At 38.4% G+C, this 21,448-nt stretch overlaps 1 protein-coding gene and 1 pseudogene across 1 annotated transcript; both read right to left on the bottom strand.

Moving 5' to 3' along the window:
* Positions 1-8,751: 8,751 nt before the first annotated feature.
* Positions 8,752-9,690, bottom strand: LOC106986885 (olfactory receptor 6C2-like). The gene has a single exon (XM_015085089.2). It carries the CDS (start codon positions 9,688-9,690, stop codon positions 8,752-8,754), a length of 939 nt encoding a protein of 312 aa, XP_014940575.2.
* A 10,020-nt stretch (positions 9,691-19,710) lies between these two features.
* Positions 19,711-20,636, bottom strand: LOC106986872 (olfactory receptor 6C2-like; annotated as a pseudogene).
* Between the last annotated feature and the right edge of the window lie 812 nt (positions 20,637-21,448).

Below are 21,448 nucleotides of genomic sequence, written 5' to 3'. Positions count from 1 at the left end.
TCTGTTTGTTCTCAGTTTTTAAGAGTCTCTTATGGTATGGCTCCCTCCCTCTCTAACTTTTTTTTTCCTTCCCCTCCCCCATGGTCTTCTGTTAAGTTTCTCAGGATCCACATATGAGTGAAAACATATGGTATCTGTCTTTCTCTGTATGACTTATTTCACTTAACACTCTCCAGTTCCATCTGCATTGCTACAAAAGGCCATATTTCATTCCTTCTCATTGCCACGTAGTATTCCATTGTGTACATAAACATTGTGTACTTTGTGGTCCTTGCAACATTTCACTCACAGAATCCCCCTTAGGATCTCTTATAGGGCTGGTTTAGTGGTGATGAATTCCTTCAGTTTTTGTTTGTTTGGGAAAGACCTTTATCTCTCCTTCTATTCTGAATGACAGACTTGCTGGATAAAGGATTCTCGGCTGCATATTTTTTCTGTTCATCACATTGAAGATTTCCTGCCATTCCTTTCTGGCCTGCCAACTTTCAGTAGATAGGTCTGTCACTAGTCTTATCGGTCTCCCTTTATATGTTAGAGCATGTTTATCCCTAGCTGCTTTCAGAATTTTCTCTTTATCCTTGTATGTTGCCAGTTTCACTATATGTCGTGCAAAAGATCAATTCAAGTTACGTCTGAAGGAAGTTCTCTGTGCCTCTTGGATTTCAATGCCTTTTTCCTTCCCCAGATCAGGGAAGTTCTCAGCTATGATTTCTTCAAGTACACCTTCATCCCCTTTCTCTCTCTCTTCCTCTTCTGGAATTCCTATTGTACGGATATTGTTCCTTTTGATTGTATCACTTAGTTCTCCAATTCTCCCCTCATACTCCTGGATTTTTTTATCTCTCTTTTTCTCAGCTTTCTCTTTTTCCATAATTTTATCTTCTAATTCACCTATTCTCTCCTGTGCCTCTTCAATCCGAACTGTGGTCAACTCCATTTTATTTTGCAGCTCATTTAGAGCATTTTTTAGCTCCCCATGACTGTTTCTTAGTCCCTTGATCTCTGTAGCAATAGATACTCTGCTGTCCTCTATACTTTTTTCAAGCCCAGTGATTAATTTTGTGACTATTCTAAATTCCTCTTCTGTTATATTGCTTAAATCATTTTTGACCAATTCGTTAGCTATCGCTAATTCCTGGAGTTTCTTTTGAGGAGAATTCTTCCATTTTGTCATTTTGGGTAGTGCCTGAGGTGGCTCCAATCTGCAGAACACTTCCCCTGTACTGCACAGTAACTTGCGTTGGTGGGCGGGCCGCAGTCAGACCTGATGTCTGTCCCCAGCCCACTGCTGGGGCCACAGTCAGACTGGTGTGTACCTTATCTTTCCCTCTCCCAGGAGCAGGACTCACTGTGGAGTGGTGTGGCCCCTGCCTGGGCTACTTCCACACTGCCAGGCTTGTGGTGCTGCTTTGATGGGATCTGGCATATTAGGCAGGGTGGATCCACAAGGTGCACAGAGGTGGGAGGGTCAGGCTTAGCTTGCTTTGCCATTAGTGGTCCCCTGTGGGAGGGGCCCTGCATTACTGGGAGGGAGGCAGACCCATTGGAGGGATGGATCCACAGAAGCACAGCGTTGGGTGTTTGCGTGGTGTAAGCAAGTTCGTTGAGGGGAACTGGTTCCCTTTCGGATTTCGGCTGGGGAGTGGGAGAGGGAGATGGTGCTGGCCAGTGCCTTTGTTCCCCACCAAGCTGAGCTCTGTGTTCCTGGGCTCAGCAACTCTCCCTCCTGGTGTCCTCTTGCCCTCCCCACTCTCTGAGAGCAGAGCTGTTCACTTTTAACATTCTAGATGTTAAGTCCCCCTGGCTGTCAGAACTCACACAGTCCAGCCTCTCCGGTTTTGCAAGCCAGACTTGGGGATTCTGGCTTGCTGAGTGGGCTGCCCCTCCACTGCCTGGGCTCCCTCCCACCGTGTAGCATGGCGTGTAGCACACACTGCCTCTCTGCCCTTCCTACCCTCTTCATGGGCCTCTCATCTACGCTTGGCTCCAGAGAGTCCGTTCTGCTAGTCTTCTGGTGGTTTTCTGGGTTATTTAGGCAGATGTGAATGGAATCTAAGCTATCAGCAGGAGGAGGTGAGCCCAGCATCCTCCTATGCCGCCATTTTCCCACTCTCAGTGCTTGTAATCTCCAGTCATCTAGATTTAAACTCTACAACTGACTTAGACTTTTCTTTCCTCTCACTTCATATTAATCAATCAGTAAATATCATTAATTATTTCTAATTTTTATATCTGCCTTAACATTTTGCTTAGGGATTTTGCTGAGGTAGAAAGATTTACCCAAGAGTTTTGAAACATATTCTCATTAATTTGTTTAATACAGGTTTTGTTGTTGTTGTTGATGATGATGTAAGAAATGCTCTGTGCTTAATTTTTTGCCTTTTTAGTTCTTTTTCTGGGTGTAAAGAGAGTTCTGTCTCTTCACAGGGCCTGCCAGAATGGATAACAGTATTGTGTTGTGGTCATTTATGGACTCTGGATCCAGATTACCTGGGTTCAGAGCTCAGCTTTTTTTTTTTTATTGTTTTTTAAAAAAATGTTTATTTTTGAGAGAGAGAGAGGGCATGAGTGGAGGAGGAGCAGAGAAAGAGGGGGACAGAGGATCCAAAGTGGGCTCTGTGCTGACAGCAGAGAGTCTAGTGCGGGCTTAAACTCACAAACTGTTAGATCATGACCTGAGTTGAAGCTACCTAGGTGCCCCCAGATCTCAGCTTTTCTATCTATTAGTTGTGTGTTTTAAGGTCTGTTTCTGAGTTCCCTTATTTGCAATACAAGAATGATAATGGTGGTTGTAATAATAATAATAATACTGCTATATTGATGGTAAGATATAGTATATGAGTTTTAATAGATTCTGTTATTACTGTACATATTTCTTAGAATTATGCCTGACACATAGTAAATAGCAGAAATGCAATTACTATTTCACTTGACTACCGGGAGCTCCCTTCTGTATTCAAAGTACACATGATCTGTGTACTTCAATATATGTTGGCTTGTGCAGTTTCTTGTATTGTTAACTTTTCACAGCTGTATATTTTATATATTGTTTTGTTGTCCTGGGGTAGATTTACTTTGTTTATTTTGTATATTGCATAGCAAAATGTTGGACATACATATACTCAAATATTTACTAAATTGTATAAAAAACATGTGTTGGAGGCCAGAGAATTTCTAGAGCTTTTTCTCTTAGGAGATATGATGACTTGAGCAAGAGACATTAGCTTTCTGGGGAGCTTTTTTTTTTTTTTTTTGAGGTTTTTGTTTTTTTTTTTTTTAACATTCAAAGTAACAAACATTTTTCTCTCTTCAGAGCAGCCACTTGGGATCAATTGTGCTGACAAACAATACATTCCCTGGGGGTCCTGGTTCTGAGAGACTAATAAAGATCCTTTTTTGCTATCTTCAAGAACAAAAGTTTAATAGCTGTTTAAGAAAAGTCATCCTAGAAAGATTGGTGAAGATGGTGAAGAAATTGCAACAAGAGATTGAACACAGGTCATCAGCAAGCTAAAGAAAAGAATGAGAGAAATGGAACAATAGTGTAGAATGGCATCCTGTGTTGAATAGCCTGTAAAAGAGATGTTTAAATTTTCTTTCAAATCCATCATTTAAGTAGCTGTGCATTTTTCCAGCATGGAGAAAATAGTTGTCATTTAAAAAAATATTTTAATTAATTAATTATTTATTTATTAAAAAAAATTTTTTTTTAACGTTTATTTTTGAGACAATGAGAGTCAGAGCATGAACGGGGGAGGGTCAGAGAGAGAGGGAGACACAGAATCGGAAGCAGGCTCCAGGCTCTGGGCCATCATCAGCCGACGCGGGGCTTGAACTCATGGACCGTGAGATAGTGACCTGAGCTGAAGTCGGATGCTTAACCGACTGAGCCACCCAGGCGCCCCTATTTATTTATTTTTTAATTTACATCCAAGTTAGTTAGCATATAACGCAAAAATGATTTCAGGAGTAGATTCCTTAATGCCCCTTACCCATTTAGCCCATACCCCCTCCCACAATCCCTCCAGGACCACTCTATTTGTTCTCCATATTTATGAGTCTCTTATATTTTGTCCCCCTCCCTGTTTTTATATTTTTTTGCTTCCCTTCCCTTATGTTCATCTGTTTTGTATCTTAAAGTCCTCATATGAGTGAAGTCATACGATATTTGTCTTTCTCTAATTTCGCTTAGCATAATACCCTCTAGTTCCAGCCATGTAGTTGCAAATGGCAAGATTTCATTCTTTTTGATTGCCGAGTAATACTCCATGGTATACCACATCTTCTTTATCCATTCATCAATTGATGTTTATAGCAGCATTATCGACAATAGCCAAAATATGGAAAATAGTTGTAATTTAACTTAAGGATTATATTTATTTTTTAATAGACCTTATTTTTTTAGAACAGTTTTAGATATACAGAAAAATTGAGTAGGTACTATAGCTGGTTCCCATATCATATGTCCAGTTTCCCCTATTATTAATATCTTAAATAAATATTATACACAAACATAAATATGATGCATTTGTTACAATTAATGAACCAATATTGATATATTATTATTAAATGAAATCCATAGTTTATTCATATTTTCTGAGTTTTCACCTTTCAATATCTTTTTTCGATTCCAGGATCCCATTTAGGATACCACATTCCATTTAGTTGTCATGTTATCTTTAGGGTCCTCTTGACTGTGACAGTTTCTCAGATTTTCCTTATATTTGAAGACCTTGACAGTTGTAAGGATTGTTGGTCAGATATTTTATAGGATTCCACCCCATAGGAATTTGTCTGATGCTATTGGGAAGAAGACCACAGAGGTAAAGTGGCATTTTTATCACATCATGTCAAGTAGATATACTGTCAACATGACATGATGGTTGCTATTGATCTAGACTGCCTAAGAGATTGTCAGTTTTTCCACTGTTAAGTTATGGAGTATCTACATAAATTATTTGGAGTACTTCTGCACAGAAGATTTATCTCTTCTCCCTTATTTATTAATTTAATCATTTATTTATATCAGTATGAATTCTTGGATATTTATTTTATACTTTGGGTTATTATCTAATTTTTATTTATTTTGTTAACTAAATTGTTCCAATTTTGGCCATTGGAAGCTCTTTCAGTTGAGTTCTCTGTTCCTTCGACATATGTCATCAATGTGATTATTTTTATTTTCCAGGAAGTCCATACTTAAAGAAGGGTTCTAGAGACTAAGGGAAAGAGTGAATTTGGGAGGTCCTATTTACATATAAGCATCATCTTTTTACTTTTTGAGGGTGGAATACAACTTCCATGAGGCCAGAAATTTTGTCCTATCTGTTCATAAAGAGTACCTGGCACATAGTAGTTACTCAGTAATTGTTGAATGAATAAATGAAAGAATGATGACAGGTCTTGGATGGAAGCAGAAGAAATAGTATGAGTAATTATAGTGTGAGGTTTAAGTGATATTAAGTGATACCAAATTAGATTGTATCTAATCAGGAAGGGAGAATGTGGTTTCATTAGAATTGTTGGAGCAAAGTTAAGTCAAACTCTGAGGAAATAATGTATAAATATTAAAAACATCTACTATCATGTATTATTGAACTATATGAGACCTCTTATAAAAAGAGTTCAGATTAGGCAGTCAGATCTGTACAATTGACACCTAGTATAGAAGTGATAAACTGGCATTTATTATTAAGAAAATTTTAAAATACTTCCTTTGTTAAAGGTATTTGCTCTTGGAGAATTATAGAGACAAGATTAAATGTATAGAACATAAACAATGCAAACCAGTTGGGGAATAATGACAAAATATGTGGAATTAACAAGAATGGGGTGTATGCAAATAAGAAATCATTTGAGGAAGAAAGGATGAGAGGAGGGAAATAGAAGATGGATTTGAGCTGGGCTCTGAAAAATTACTTATGTTTGAATGGGGTATAAATAGATTTGAATAGGGGAAATTTAAGGGTATTTCATGTAGGTGACTATCATGTGAAAAGCTTAGATTTTGGATTAGGGTTAATGTTGAGGAATTGCAGCAAATGTTTAGTGCGTTTGAACATAGATTTTGGCAATTCCTGACTGCTAAGAGAATGAATTTCAAAACTAAGATCTAGAAGGTCCTAGAAGATTTAAAGCAAGAAGTAAACTAATTAAAATAGTGTTTTAGGATACTATGTATTGTAATATTGCTTAGGATGACTAATACAGAGATTAAAAATAGGATATCATTGGGCAGTTGTCAAGAGAATTCTGGTTGAGAGATAAAATTTTAGATTAGAAATATGATGGGAATATGAGATGTAAACAAGAAACTTTTTTCTGAGATGTAAACAAGGATTTTTCATGGAAGAAACTGATAATACTGAGTGACTGAAATGGGTATCTAGAAGGAAGAGCTGAGGGAGAGCAGTCTGGCTCTAAAATGTGCCCCTTCCATGTGAAGGGAACTTACACATCAAATTAAGTTCAAGAAAGTTCTGAATATTTTCATTATTCAAACTGGGCAAAGTGAAAAGTCATGATCAATTTCGGTAATATTTGAGTTATGTTTAGGAACTAGAGTTGGGTCCAAGCATCACGTCATTTGTTTGATGTACTTACTACCCTCAGCTCCAAAGACCTGATATAATGCAACCCTTTTTCATTTCCTCTTAGTGAGTAAGTGAACAAGAGGAGAGTATCTGTTTCATGAACCTACTGAATTTCCAATATTGAACCTATCCAGATGCACTTGGTTCTTTTTTTTTTTAATTTTTAATGTTTATTTATTAAAATTTTTTTTTAATGTTTATTTATTTTTGACAGAGAGAGACAGCATGAGTGGGGGAGGGGCAGAGAGAGGGAGACACAGAATCTGAAACAGGCTCCAGGCTCTGAGCTGTCAGCACAGAGCCTGACGCAGGGCTGGAACTCAGGAATTGTGAGATCATGACTACCTGAATTGAAGTCAGACGCTCATCTGAATGAGCCACGCAGGAGCCCTGCACTTGGTTCTTAAATGGCAAGTTAGGCAGTTAGGCAGGGTATTTTTTTCAATCTACAATATTCTTCCCCTTCCCCTTCCCCTTCCCTTTCTCCTTCCCCTTCCCCTCCCCCTCCTCTCCTCCTCCTCCTTCTCCTTCATGTTAATTTATTTTTGAGCGGGGTGGGGGGAAGGGAGGATGGAGGGAGGGAGACACAGAATCTGAAGCAGGCTCCAGGCTTTGAGCTGTCAACACAGAGCCCGACATGGGGCTTGAACTCATGAACTGTGAGATCATGACCACAACAGAAGTCGGATGCTTAACTTACTGAACCACCCAGGTGCCCCAAATCTACGTACGATATTCTTAACTTTTTTCATTATCATTCAGAGCAAACAATGAAATTCATATACAACCTTTGCTTGCTAAAGATTCACAAATCAGGGCGCCTGGGTGGCTTGGTCAGTTAAGTGTCCGACTTCGGCTCAGATCATGATCTCAGGGTCCGTGAGTTCGAGCCCCACGTCGGGCTCTGTGCTGACAGCTCAGAGCCTGCAGCCTGTTTCAAATTCTGTGTCTCCCTCTCTCTCTGCCCCTCCCCGTTCATGCTCTGTCTCTCTCTGTCTCAAAAATAAATAAACATTAAAAAAAAATTAAAAAAAAGATTCACAAATCGGGTGAAGTGATCAACCCAACCATTAAGTAAATACATACATCATATATATTCAGGCTTAAATTAATTATCAGAAAGGAAGTTAGGCAACATTTAGTGGGATTTTGTTGGCTTTTTAGAAATTTTAAATGAAAAAAGAAGAAAGGCCTTGGAGAATGGAGTTCCATTTTCCCTGAATATTTTTGAAATGTAAAAGAAACTTATATGATAGCCATTACCTTGTATGAACAATTGAAAATAAAGGGTACACAATAAAAAATACATTTGTGCAACTGGATGATATTTAATAAACATAGATAATGGTTGTATATGTACTATGAGAGCATACAACTTTACTGTCACAATTACTGTTTTTTACCCTTTAAGAGAAAGAATTCCAACTATTTGGTCCAAGGTCCCTAAATAACTGTTACTCGCCCCTCCCCCATGTCTCCTCCTTTTTCTATTATTTTTTTTTCGTGATACCTGGATTTTATCTTCAGTAGTCAGTTTATGCTAAGTAACCAAATGCCCTTCTCAAATTAGTAACATTTTTGATTTTTGATCAGGCCTCCTAATCTGTAACATTTATCTTTTTTAAAAACTGAGGTAGAGTTGATATGTAACATTATATAAGTTTCAGGTCTATATCATTATAATTGACATCTGTATACATTATGAAGGGATCACCACCACAAGTCTAGTTACTACCCACCACCATACACTTGACCCCCTTCACCCATTTTGCCCACCTCTCACTAACATTCTTCTTAAATCAAGGGATAATGTAAGTCTGGATATTGAAGAAGTTATCTGACCAGGACTTAGTTGTTGTATCCCTAAATCCAGTCTTGTTCTTCTCGAGTTTATGTTTAAACACCATCAACGACAATGTCAGTAGAACACATTCAGTACTTGGAAGTCTTGTTCTTTTTCTTTTGTAGTCATATCATGTTCCAGGATACGGTACACTCAAAAAATTTCCAGAATGGGCAGAAGATTTTTGAGGATAAATTGGCTTAAAGGAAAGAATCTAGTTAACTTAAACCATTTATTTGGCAAATTTATGAATGTTGCTCATGGGTTATTTGGATTCAAACTTAATTCAATGTAGCCTCAAAGAACAATAGCCTCTTACTTCTTGGTGAGAAATACAATCCGTTTTACTGTGTCTTTGAAGGCATCTTTCACTTGTTTGTTTCGAAGTGTATAAATGAATGGGTTAAGCAAAGGGGCAACTGAAGTAGTGAGCACAGACACTACTTTATTAGTAGCTACCCCTTCCTTTGCTGAAGGTTTGATGTAGATGAAGATACAGCTGCCATAAGTGATGGAAACCACAATCATATGGGAAGAGCAGGTGGAAAAGGCCTTTTTCCTTTGTTGGGCAGAAGGGAATTGTAGAATGGTCTTAATGATGTATGTGTAGGAGAGGACTACACACACTAAAGTAATAATGAGTGTCAGCACAGCAAAACTCAAAACAATTCTCTCTATTAACACTGTGTCTGAGCAGGTTATCTGCAAAATAGGAGATGCATCACAACCAAAATGATCAATCACATTTGAGTCACAGAATTGCAGCTGGAGGCCCATGCCAAGAGGTGGGAGGATGATTAACAGGCCAGCGAACCAACAGCAGAGAATGAGGGTAGTACAGACTCTGTTGTTCATGATGGTTGTGTAGTGCAAGGGCTTACAAATGGCCACATAGCGGTCATACGACATGGCAGCAAGGAGAAAAAATTCTGTTGCTCCAAAGAGGACAACAAAAAATAATTGGGTGGCGCAAGCATTGTAGGTAACAGTATTGTCTCCAGTTGTCATCATATACAGGAATCTGGGAATACAGACAGTGGTGAATGAAACTTCTAAGAAAGAGAAATTCCGGAGGAAAAGATACATAGGAGTTTTAAGATGGGAATCCAAAAGTGTGAGGGTGATAATGATGAGGTTTCCAGCCACACTCAACATGTAGGTGAGAAACAAAAATACAAAAAGCAGAACTTGTATTTTGGGGTCATCTGTTAATCCCAGAAGGATGAATGTTGTTACTGCTGTGCAATTTCTCATCACTGCCTTGCACCAAGTCAAGAGGGATTCCACCTGGAGAGAGAAGTATCATAAGAAGCTAGTATTGGAACCTGAAGGAAAACATCCTGGCAAGCCTACTCACATGCACTTTCTTCTTTTACTTAATAATCAATTTGTTAACAGAGAGAACATTTATAGGAAATATCCAATATGGATCTTGTGCTTATAACTTCCTAATTGGAAAGCATATTTACAAAAATGTCAAATAAAAACAAAATGAAACATAAATCATGTCTGATATGCAGTTTCTCAACAATATTGCCTTGTTGTACAGATTTTATTTGTCTTTATACTGGAGGCAATTATGTTAGTTTTGAGCCCCCACCCCATCCTTATCTTCCTTTGTTTTTCCACACCATGTTGAAATGCTCCATTTTCAAGAAGGGTCTGTTACTTAGTATTTTTTTGTGTGTTTTAAAATTAAAACTTATTTTTTTAGAGTAATCTTAGGATCACAAGAAAATTGAGGGGAAGATACAGAGATTTCCCACACACCTCCTGCCTTCACAAATGCATAACCTCCTGCATTATCAGCATCCGCATCAGAGTGGTACCTTTGTCATGATTGGTGAATCTACATTGAGACATCAGAGTCCATAATTTACATTATGGTTCACCCTTGGTGTTGTACATTTTATAGGTTTAGACAATTGTTTAACTAGTATTTTATGTTGATCATCTTCTGTTATGCTGAATTTTAACAATAGCACATTCATTTAAAAGCATTAGTTCTGCTCTTTGCACTTTGAATTGTTTCTGAATAGGGAGATAAAAAGTTTAAAATACAAAGATGTAGTTTTGTTTTTCACCCTGTGTCCTAGGCAGTGAAAGTATTTTTAAGCCAGGTTGGGACTGCTTAGGCAGAGGTTTCCTGAAGTAGTATAAAGAAACTTTTTCTGGAACTTGAATATAAATCCAATTTACATATACTTTATGTATAAGTCCGGTTGTGGTGCTTTGGGTCATGGATAGAGCTCAGAGGGAATGATCTGTGGTATTTGTTTCTTTGCCAGCCTGCTCAGCCTGAGCAGCCCTGTGCACTCAGCCTTCAGAATCTGCATTAGGGTTTATCTTAGTGATCTCTTCTTTGAGCAATTTCTGCTGCTCCCAGCTTCAAATCAACTTTCCTTGCTAATTTACCAACCAGCTCTCTAACCCTACTGCTTCTGTTCTCTGAGTGTTGATATTTGTGACTTGCCCAAGCAACATCCAGAAACAAATAGACACATAATGAACCAATCTTTGTAAACAAGTTATAAAGTACCCTACCTTTCTCAATGACACTTGTCACTGTCCATTTCTGCACCTCCCAGGAGTGTTAAGCCTCCCTGTACTCCAACTTACATTTTTTATCCAGAAATCCCATTAGAGAGGTGCTCAGGAAATTCCCCCTCCTTCATGTCAAAACTTAGTCTCATTGAGATTCATATTTCTCTCTCAGCTGCTCTCAGGTATCTGTTCTGTAAAGGAAGATCCAGTAAATGCATTCTCATTGAGGATATCAATAGTTAATAATAACTTGATATATGGGCCTATAATATGTCTTTGTGTTTTAATAGGGGGAATTGATTGTTAAATGAGCAAATTTGGGCATAATTTAAGTGTTTGTAGGGAAATCCTATACACTTTTACACGAGAGCAAAAACGAATTTCTCATGTTTTAAACAGTTGTCCCAGTTATACCCAGTGTATGTTTTCTGAACAGAGAATCAAAATTGCATTAGGTTACTCCTGCATTGCTCAAATAAATCATCTACATTTATTTATCCAAATAAATATCTAATGAGCCTCTGCTATTTATTTATTTATTTATTTATTTATTTAATACAATTTATTGTCAAGTTGGCTAACATACAGTGTATACAGTGTGCTCTTGGTTTCGGAGGTAGATTCCCATGATGTATCACTTACATACAATACCGAGTGATCATCCCAACAAGTGCCCTCCTCAATGTCCATCACCCATTTTACCCTTTCCCCCTCCCCCCTCCCCCATTCACCCTCAATTTTTTCTCTGTATTTAAGAGTCCCTTATGGTTTACCTCCCCTCCTCTTTGTCTGTAACTATTTTTTTTCCCTTCCTGAGCCTCTGTTATTTAAAGAACATCATAACCGAGACTGGAGCTCCAGTCATTAACACGTTGCTTCCCCAAGGATATTTCAGGCTACCAGTAGGAGACAATATTTCATTTTGGTGCATACTCAGTGACATCGTAACACAAGATAACAGTGAAAATGCAGCTTTGGATTTGGGATGATAACTACTCCATGCTTGTTCCTTGGCAATCACTCTTAGTTATATTGGTAGCTATTTATATTTTCCTATATTCACTCAGTTTTTCTAGTTTTTTTTTCTTTTTATGAAGTTGGCTGTGACATCTGTCATCATAAACTGAGTTAGCAAGGCGTATTGCTCAGGATTCACAGGATTTTGGAACAGAGACAACCTCTCCCCCCCTTAGCTCATAGGAGAAATGACTTACTGGAGGGATGGTATCTTGCCATGTACTTGCCAGGAGAAGACTCTGATAGGTCAAACAGAGTGATGGGTCAGGATCATTTCTCCATTCCTAATTTTTCTCCCTCCCTCCCTTCCACTGTAGAAGAGTTTAAATCTTTATACTGGCTATTGACATTGTAATTCCATTTCTCTTTCTCTTAGGAAGTTCTTAGGATCTAAAATTATTCCTCTATTATCAAAATGTTAATTCTTCTACATTGATAAGAAAGACTGACGAACTCAGTCATATTAGCATTTGACTGATCATGAATTTAATGTTTAAAATGCCTAATATGATATGTGTTAACCTTCAACGACACTGTTTTAAGTCATGAAGCTTGTTGTGACTTTTAATAATGCAGTTAAGCCTGTGGGAGCAGATCCTTTGGATCTAAGACTGCTACATTTTGGTTTTTCCCAGAAATCAATCATACCAACGCTCTCTGTTATATTGGGAAAATTTCTCTGGGAGACTAAAAGTTATTTATTTAGTTTGAATTCAGATCAATTAACATTTGAAACAGTTCATTAAACAAATAATACAATTTATCACCCTCTTCCCATAAGTAGTGTTTTAATTAATGTTCTCAGTTAGGCCTTGAGGACTTACCTATGCAAAACTACCTACTCTCAGTCACTTTGGAAGTTGGATGAGTGACTGAGAGTCAGTTTATTCCTTCATTGACTGCCTATTACAGGTGACTATATTTGAGAGACTTTGATGCTCCTTATGTTTGGAACAAACCTCACTGAGTCTTCCTTTGGGACGGAGGCTGCCCATGTACTAGAGAGTAGAGATTCAAGAAGAGTAAAAAAAGAGAAAAGTGGCAAAAAGGACCCAAATAACAGAGAATAAGGGGAGGTTCCCTGTAAGTTAATTTATAATACTGCCATTATTTTATTTCTATGACATTAGGGTATTATTGGGTGGCAGTGTCTTTTCCGTTGCCTTTTATTTTTCTCTTTATTAAGAGCTTCCTCAACTCATAGTTATAAATTAACCATGGGAAGAAAATTCTAACTTCATGTTCCTTCAAAATAACAGCATATCAGAAACGATTGTTGACTACTTTTCTGCACTATCAATTATGATGAACTGAATTCCAGATTTTAAAACTGTGTTCACCCTCTGCTCATGTTTGGAGAATTTGGAAAAATATGGCATGACAATTACGCACTTACTTTTCCAATAGTTCTTTATCTGAGACCCTTGAGGGAACCACAATTTGAGTTGCATTCAGTTGGTGAAGGGTTCTGTGTGTACTTCTGTTCCCACTCTCATATTCCACCTGTCACAACCCCCAGCCTCACCTTCCACACAAGTGTGTGTGCACACATGCACTCTCTCACTGGCAAGCCTGACAATTGACTGACCTCTCCTAGACTACCATGGCTTCTGATATTAGGAGCCCAGTTTCAGCCTCCTCTTCTCTCGCCAAGTCTAAAATGGCACCAGATACCAGATTTCCCAGTCATTCTGTTAGTTTAAAGGAAGAAAAGATGCAGAGGTAAAGGAAGTTTCTCTCTAGTTTTGTCAGAGGGGCACATTTGATCTTCCTGGGCAGGGAGGCAGGCTTCCCTGCAAATTCTATAGTAGCATCATTTCTTTTATATGTTAGTATGTTACCAGTGCACAGGGAACATCTGAGTGAACAAGATAGTCCTTGGTGACCCAGTTTTAAAAATTACTAATGAATTGGTGGCAGTATAATCAACAATGTAAAAACACATGCAGCAATGGGAACAATGTCCTCAGAGACCTTGAGGATGGTCTGATGTCATCTGAATTCCATTTTGATTTCTTTGTTGAATCTTTATATTTCTCCTAGAACTAGACACTCTGGCACTTTATATATATATATATATATATATATATATATATATATATATATAATGTATTATTTTTGATATAAATCTTAAAGTAAAAAGAAGCTATCCTCATTTTACAGAAGTAACTGAAGAGCAGACAAATGATTGGTCAGGAGTGCCTGGGTGGCTCAGTCAGTTGAGCGTCTGACTCATGATTTCGACTCAGGTCATGATCCTAGGGTGGTGGGATTGAGCTCTGCGTTGAGCCTGCATCGGGCTCCATCTGCTTAAGATTCTCTCTCCCTCTCTCTACCCTGCTTTCTCTCTCTCTCTCAAAGACAAACAAACAAAATTAAAAAAACAAAACCAACCAAACAAAAAATGACTGGTCAGAATGTCCCACAGTGGTGGTGCAGGTTTTGGATAAAAGTTTATCTGAATACAAATATCCTTCTTTCCTCATGCTACTCTAACTACTTGTCCCAATATTTAAGAGACTTACCCATATTTAAATGTCAAACTTGATGTTCTCTTAGTGCTACCTGGCCTTTCTTTTCATCACTTCTCCTTCTACGTAAGACTTTTCAGGTAGCCAATGAAACTACTCTTGGAGGTTGAAGCACTGGAGTTTTGCATCCCAAATACTGGATAAAAAAATTGCCTGGTTCCAGGATATGTTTTTGATTTTGCTATAGTTTATTACTGCCCAGCGAACTTGAATAGATCTTTTTCTTTGACTCTCTTTGCTGTCACTTCTGTTGCTGTTCCTATTGATCCTGGTGTCACATGATGGAACAGAGGTGTGTTCCTCCTGTCCCCATGGAAGCAGGTGTCTTTGCTGTCCCTGTACTCGATCCACCCATTGCTCCTCTGCTGAGGTTTGTCACACTGACTAGCCACATCAGGTCACACTTTTGTCATCCCATGGTTGGCAGAGAGCGATTCAAAATCTTCCCTGGCACGGGGGATAGGCTGGGGAGAAAGGAGATCTCTCTCTATATTTAGAGTTTTTGAAGAACATCCTGATGGGCTGTGGCAGAGACTGGAGATATCCGGTCTGGTATTTTTCTTCCCATATCCATAGCAACTGAACCTCAATTTTATACAGGGGGCAAAGTGCCTGGATGAAATTCTATACAGCTATGGCTAAGATTATGGCCAATGATACACATTACAATGATTTTAATCACTATTGTTGCTACAGAGCCATTAATTTCCCTACAAATAGTGCTTTAGGTGCATCCCACAAATTTTGATATTCGTTTTCTAGTTAGGGGTGTTTCTCAGGAAAATTTGTTACTGATTTCTTATTCAATTCCATTTGGCCAGATAATATACTTTGTATCATTTGAATCATTTAAAATTTAATGAGGCTTGTTTTAAAGCCCAAAATATTGTCTGACTTGATAAATATTACCTGGGAATTTTAAAACAGTTCTACTCTTTTTGTTCTTAGGGTGTTCTATAGATGACAGATCATGTTGATGGAGCTAAGACTTCTGTATACTTAATGAATTTCTGGGTTATGATTCAGCTAATTATTGAGACATGCATGCTGACATTTATTACTATAATTTTGGTTTTTTCCTTCTTGCCTGGCAGTTTTATCAGCTTTTGTGTCATGTATTTTTGAAGCTCTTTATTTATTAAAAATGTTTTTCAATGTTTATTTATTTACTTATTTTTTTTTTTTTTTGAGAGAGAGAGAGAGACAGAGCACGAGTGGGGAAGGGGCAGAGAGAGAGAGGGAGACAGAATCCGAAGCAGGCACCAGGCTCTGAGCTGTCAGCACAGAACCACACTCAGGGCTTGAACTTGTGAACCATGAGATCATGACCTGAGCTGAAGTCGGAGGCTTAATCAACTGACACACCCAGGCACCCTGAGGCTCTTCATTATATGCATAAGTTTTTAGGGTAGTTAAGGTTTCTTGAAGAATAAACCCCTTTGTCATTGAAAAAAAACTACGCTTTTATCCTAATTAATATTCTTTGCTTTAATTTACATTGATGTTAATATAGCCACTCCAACTTTTTTTGATTAGTGTTATCATTGTATATATTTTCCCATTTTTAACCCCCCATTTCTGCCTTTATTTTAAAAGTTAGTTTTCTTTAGACAGCCACGAGTTGCCTTGTTTTTTTCCTCCCAATGTGACAATTTCTTTCTTTCTTTCTTTCTTTCTTTCTTTCTTTCTTTCTTTCTTAAGTCAAGCATTTATTTGGATAAGAAAGGAGTCCCCAGCACTAGGGTCTGGGGGACTGGCCTGGGTTTCAGGCCTGGGACCCAGCAGCCTGAACAGGCTGGGAGAGGCACTTTTTCTTGCTGAGGTTGGTGAGGGTCTGGGCCTGGTTGGATCAGTAGAGAGCCATGAAGTTCTCTGGAGGAAGGATAGGACCTCTGTTCTCTTCCACCTGGCCCATCGTCAGATAACTGGCTCCTTTCTTCATGCCGGGGGCACTGCTTGCAGGGCAGGCAAAACTTGAGGGGAGTGTCAGTGAGTGCCCAGGGCATGTTCAGGCCTCCAGTTTTGTCAGCACCAATGAGACTGACAGAGAAGTGAGGCCCTCCGCTGGGCGCCGAACCATGGACTGTGCTGTTGGCAGTCACCACCAGGTTGCTGGTTCAAAAGTTGCTCTGTAAGGTGCCTATCTATCCTTTGGGCAGGGGACACGGGGTGCATTGGGGTTCCCCTGGAGCTGCCTGGGTCTCAGATGAGGACTTTCAGTTTCTCCTCAGTGGGAGTCTTGGCTTGGGGTCAGAGTTGGGGAGTGGGGCATCCTCCCCCGGCCCCGGGCCTGCCCTTCTTTGGCAGCACAAAGAGGCAAGTGTCTTGTAAGAGATGGAGAAGCTGTTGGCCATGACATTGAGGTCAGAGATGAGCTGGAGGAGGAGCTTATTCCCTGTGGAGGAGATGGGACCTGAGGCTGTGTCACAGCAGAGATTTGCCTCTTAGCCTCATCGCTGGCTGCTCCGTTGAACATGCTGACGGAGCTGTAGCAGAGTAGGTGTCAGACTCCAGAAGCCAGACTTCCCCGACGTCAGCGAGATCACCTCGTTTGCAGTGACTCATCACAGTTGTAATTTTACATTTTTGGTTTGAGTGCAAATAGTTCTGGGTCTGCTTTTGTTACCCACCAGAGCGAGCTCAGTGCCTGGGATATACCAATTGGTCAATAAATCTTTGCTGGCTGCATGCGGAGGAGCCAAAGGCAGCCCGTTGCTGGGGGTCGGTATCTGGTTTGGAGGCATGATGATGTCCCATTGTGACAATTTCTGCCTTTGAAGTTTGATGTTGACAGAATTTATATTTGATATGATTCTTGATATGCTTGGAATTAAATATAATTTACTATTTGTTTCTTATTAGTACTTTTTCTTTGTTTCTTTTTTCTAATTTTGTGCTTTCTTTGAGATTAATTCCCTTTGATTCCATTTGTCAACCTATTTGTTATAAACATGTGTTATGTTATTTTTGGATTTATTTTTTTTAGTTATTTAAAAATGTTTTATTATTTTTGAGAGAGAGCATGAATGGGAGTGGGGAAGGGGCAGAGAGAGAGGGGAACAGAAGATCCCAAGTGGGCTCTGTACTGACAGCAGCAAGCCCAGTCCAGGCTCGAACTCACAAACTGTGAGATCATGACCTGAGCCGAAGTCCTATGCTCAATCAGCTGAGCCACCCAGGCATCCCTGGTTTCTTTATAGTATACATATTAAACCTATCACAATCTACCTTCATTTAAAGATATATCACTTCATATAATTATATACATACAATATATACACAAGTCATACAAGTGTGACTTCTATGTTTACTCTTCTGCCTTTATGCTACTGCCCTCATACATTCACTTTTACATATGAACTCCACAAAATAGTGGAGAAATTGCAAGTCTTGTGACTTTTTGGTAGGAATGTAAAATGGTGCAACCATTGTGGAAAACATAGAGATGCTTCAAAAAATTAAACATGGAATTACCATAGGATCCAACAATTCTACTTCTCAGTATATACCTAAAAAAATTGAAAGCAGCAGATTAAACCAATATTTGTACACCAATACTCATAACAGTGTTATTCGCTATAATCAAAAGATAGAAGCACCAAAATGTCTACTGACGAATGGATAAAGAAAATGTAGTATATACATGCAAGGAAATGTTATTCAGCATTAAAAAGTAATATAATTCTGACACATGCTACAACATGGATGAAATTAAAGACATTATGCTAAGTGAAATAAGCTGGACACAAAGGTAAATTATTGTATAATTCCACTTAAATGAACTACCTAGTATAGTCAAATTGGTGGAGACAGGAAGTAGAACAGTGGTTGCCAGAGGCTGGATATAGGGGTGATGTGGTGTTATTGTTTCATGGGTGCAGTTTGGAAAGATGAAAAACTTCTGGAGAAAAATGTTGCTACCAATGATATTAGAGAAATCACTGTGTTCTTTTCTAGGATTTTTATGGTTTCAGTTCTCACACTTAGGTCTTTAATCCATTCTGAGTTTATATTTGTGTATGGTTTTAGAAAGTGGTCCAGTTTCATTCTTTTACAGGTAGCTGTTCAGTTTTCCCAGCACCATTTGTTGAAGAGATGTCTTTTCTTTATTCTTACCTCTTTTGTTATAGATTAATTTACTTAAGGTGTGAGTTTATTTCTGGACTCTCTATTGTGTTCCGTTGATCTCTGTATGTTAACTAACTGGAATTTAATAAAAACTTTAAAAAAACCAATGAAAATGAGTAGCACTCTGTTACCGAATAGAATTTTATTATCATTTGGGGTGAATGTTGGTGGTAGGAATAGCAGGGAAGGTAGGAGATGAGATACTATACAAGATCTTGCCATCTAGCTTAGACATGAGTCAAGCACCCATTAAATGTTGATGTGTAGAAATATCCATAATACTTTGCAGTCTTCCTATAAGTAGATGGGTTTTGTCACCCCTTGAATGTTGGCTGCCATTATGGCTTGCTTTTACCAAGTGGCTGCTATCATGGAATGTTTTAGTGGAAAATGAGGAATATAAGAACTGTAACTTTGGTTGTTTTTTTTTTTTTTTGAAGTATCTGGAGACCTTGCAGAAAGAAAAGTGATTATCTCAGGATTTTAAATTTCCATCTCAAGGTATGAAAAAGGAGTTAGGAAACTATGACTTCCCTAAAAAAAAACAACCAAAAACCTGTATCTCCTGTAACTGCAGGATTGAAACTTTTGGAAACGCAACCAAGTCTAATCTTGTGGATGAGTTAATTTTGATGCAAATTGAATTCACAATCTCCAGGGGTTACTAGAGGGCACAGGTTAGTAGATTTTACTGAAGCCCCAGAGAAGCAGACACTTATTATCCTGTTCAAGGGTTTGATCTCTTCTTGTCTGAAAAACATGTAATGACCTCTTTTGAGGTCATTTAAACTTGTTCAAGACTCACCCCACTTTATCTCATTGCTTGGTGTCCAACAACAGACTCAAGTTCAAACAGACTCCAGGGTATTGTAAACACACTATGACCTAGAAAAAGGTAATATATACACCAAAAAAATTTGCAGACAGTAAATTTGTATCAATAAAAACCTGTGGAATATCTATGGGAATAGATCACAAATGTTTTGGAATCAGGATAAAGTGAGAAGTGACATTAGATATCTATTTTTTTAATTTAAAAAATCTTTTTAGTTTTCTAATCCTTTGAAAGAAATGCCATCTTTTTAATTGAGTATTTGAAGGCTTGTTTGACTTGCTTATTCCGTAGTATGTAAATGAAAGAGTTTATCAATGGGATAACTGAGGTTTTGAGCAATGACACCACCTTATTAATGGCAACTCCTTCCTTTGCTGGTCTGATATAGATGAAGATGCAGCTTCCATAGGCAGATGGAGACTATGATCATGTGGGAAGAACAAGTGAAGAAAGGCTTTTTTCTTTGCTGAGCTGAAGGGAGTCTTAAAATAGTCTTGATGATGTATGTGTAGGACATAATTACCCAGAATAATGTGACTGAGGGTCAGCACAGCCATGATTAAAATAAGTTGCTCTACAAATTGGTGTCTGAGCATACAATCTTCAGAAGAGGAGATGCATCATAGCCAAAATGGTCAATGAGATTAGAGTTACTGAAATCTAGCTGGACTCCCAGGCTAAGCGGTGGGAGTATGACAACCCAATCAGCCAACAGCAAAGGACAAACATGGTGCATACTCTTTCACTCATGATGGTACTATAGTGCAGGGGTTTGCAGATGGCCACATAGTGATCATAGCACATGCAGTTAGAAGAAAAAATTCTGTTGCTCCGATGAGGATGACAAAAAAGAATTGGATGGCACAAGCATTATAGGTAACACTTTTGTCCCCAGTTGTCAGGCTGTACAGGAATCGAGGAACACAGACAGTTGTAAATATTATTTCTAAGATGGAAAAATTCCAAAGGAAAAAGTACATGGGTGTTTTGAGGTGAGAGTCAACCAGAGTGAGGAGAATAATGATTAGATTTCCAGCAACAGTGAAAATGTAGGTGAAAAACAGAAATACTGAAAGAAAAACCTGTAGTAGTGGGTTATCTGTCAATCCTAGTAGAATGAATGTTATTGCAGAATGATTTTTCATCACTGTCTTCAGATATATAATGAGTCTGTATTAATAAATCACAAACCTTGAATCTGAGGAATAGAACATAAAAATAATATTTCAATAGCTATATAGGGAAAAGTAGCCCAGCAGGCCAGTAGAAGCACATTTTGACACTTTTATTGGATTGTCAGTAATCTGATGTTAGAAGTGATTGCATTGTGCTTCATTTCCCTGGACTCTGCTTTACCTTGGGCTTCAGAATGTGGTTTATAGAATAGATCCCTCTGGAGTTTCATTTCCACTCCAGTTACAGGAGTGGAAAGTTTTTTTTTTTTTAATGTTTATTTATTTTTGAGAGAGAGAGAGACAGAGCGTGAGTGAGGGAGGGGCAGAGAGAGAGGGAGACACAGAATCCAAAGCAGGCTCCAGGCTCTGAGCTGTCAGCACAGAACCCAATGTAAGGCTTGAACTCATGAACTGTGAGATCATGACCTGAGCTGAAGTTGAATGCTTAACAGACTGAGCCACCCAGGTGCCCCCAGGACCAATTTTAAAGTAGATAGAAAATACCACAAGGATTTCACAGTTCTCTGGGATTAGGGCAGCCTTGGGGATTAAGGCAGTATCCCCAATCCTCAGTGTAGACCAGGAGATCCATGAATGTTAATAAATAGAAAAAATATGTATAAAATTTTTATTTCACCATTTGTCAGGACAGCATATCAGCAAATCATTTTCATATCCTATCATAATATAATACTATCAGTGGCTTGGTTGTATTATTTTCCATGCTTTGCAACACTTGTTCCCTTCAAGTAATTCCTTAATCTCCCCAGCATCCTAGAAAA

The sequence above is a fragment of the Acinonyx jubatus genome, chromosome B4 (assembly GCF_027475565.1).
Source record: "Acinonyx jubatus isolate Ajub_Pintada_27869175 chromosome B4, VMU_Ajub_asm_v1.0, whole genome shotgun sequence".
In the NCBI taxonomy this organism is placed as follows: Eukaryota; Metazoa; Chordata; class Mammalia; order Carnivora; family Felidae; genus Acinonyx; species Acinonyx jubatus.
Note: the sequence above shows the minus strand (reverse complement) of the source record. Positions and strands in the feature narration are given on the sequence as shown.

What these genes read in the sequence shown, in the direction of transcription:
- LOC106986885 (XM_015085089.2), bottom strand. Translation starts at nt 9,690, where the DNA reads ATGAGAAATTGCACAGCAGTAACAACATTCATCCTTCTGGGATTAACA.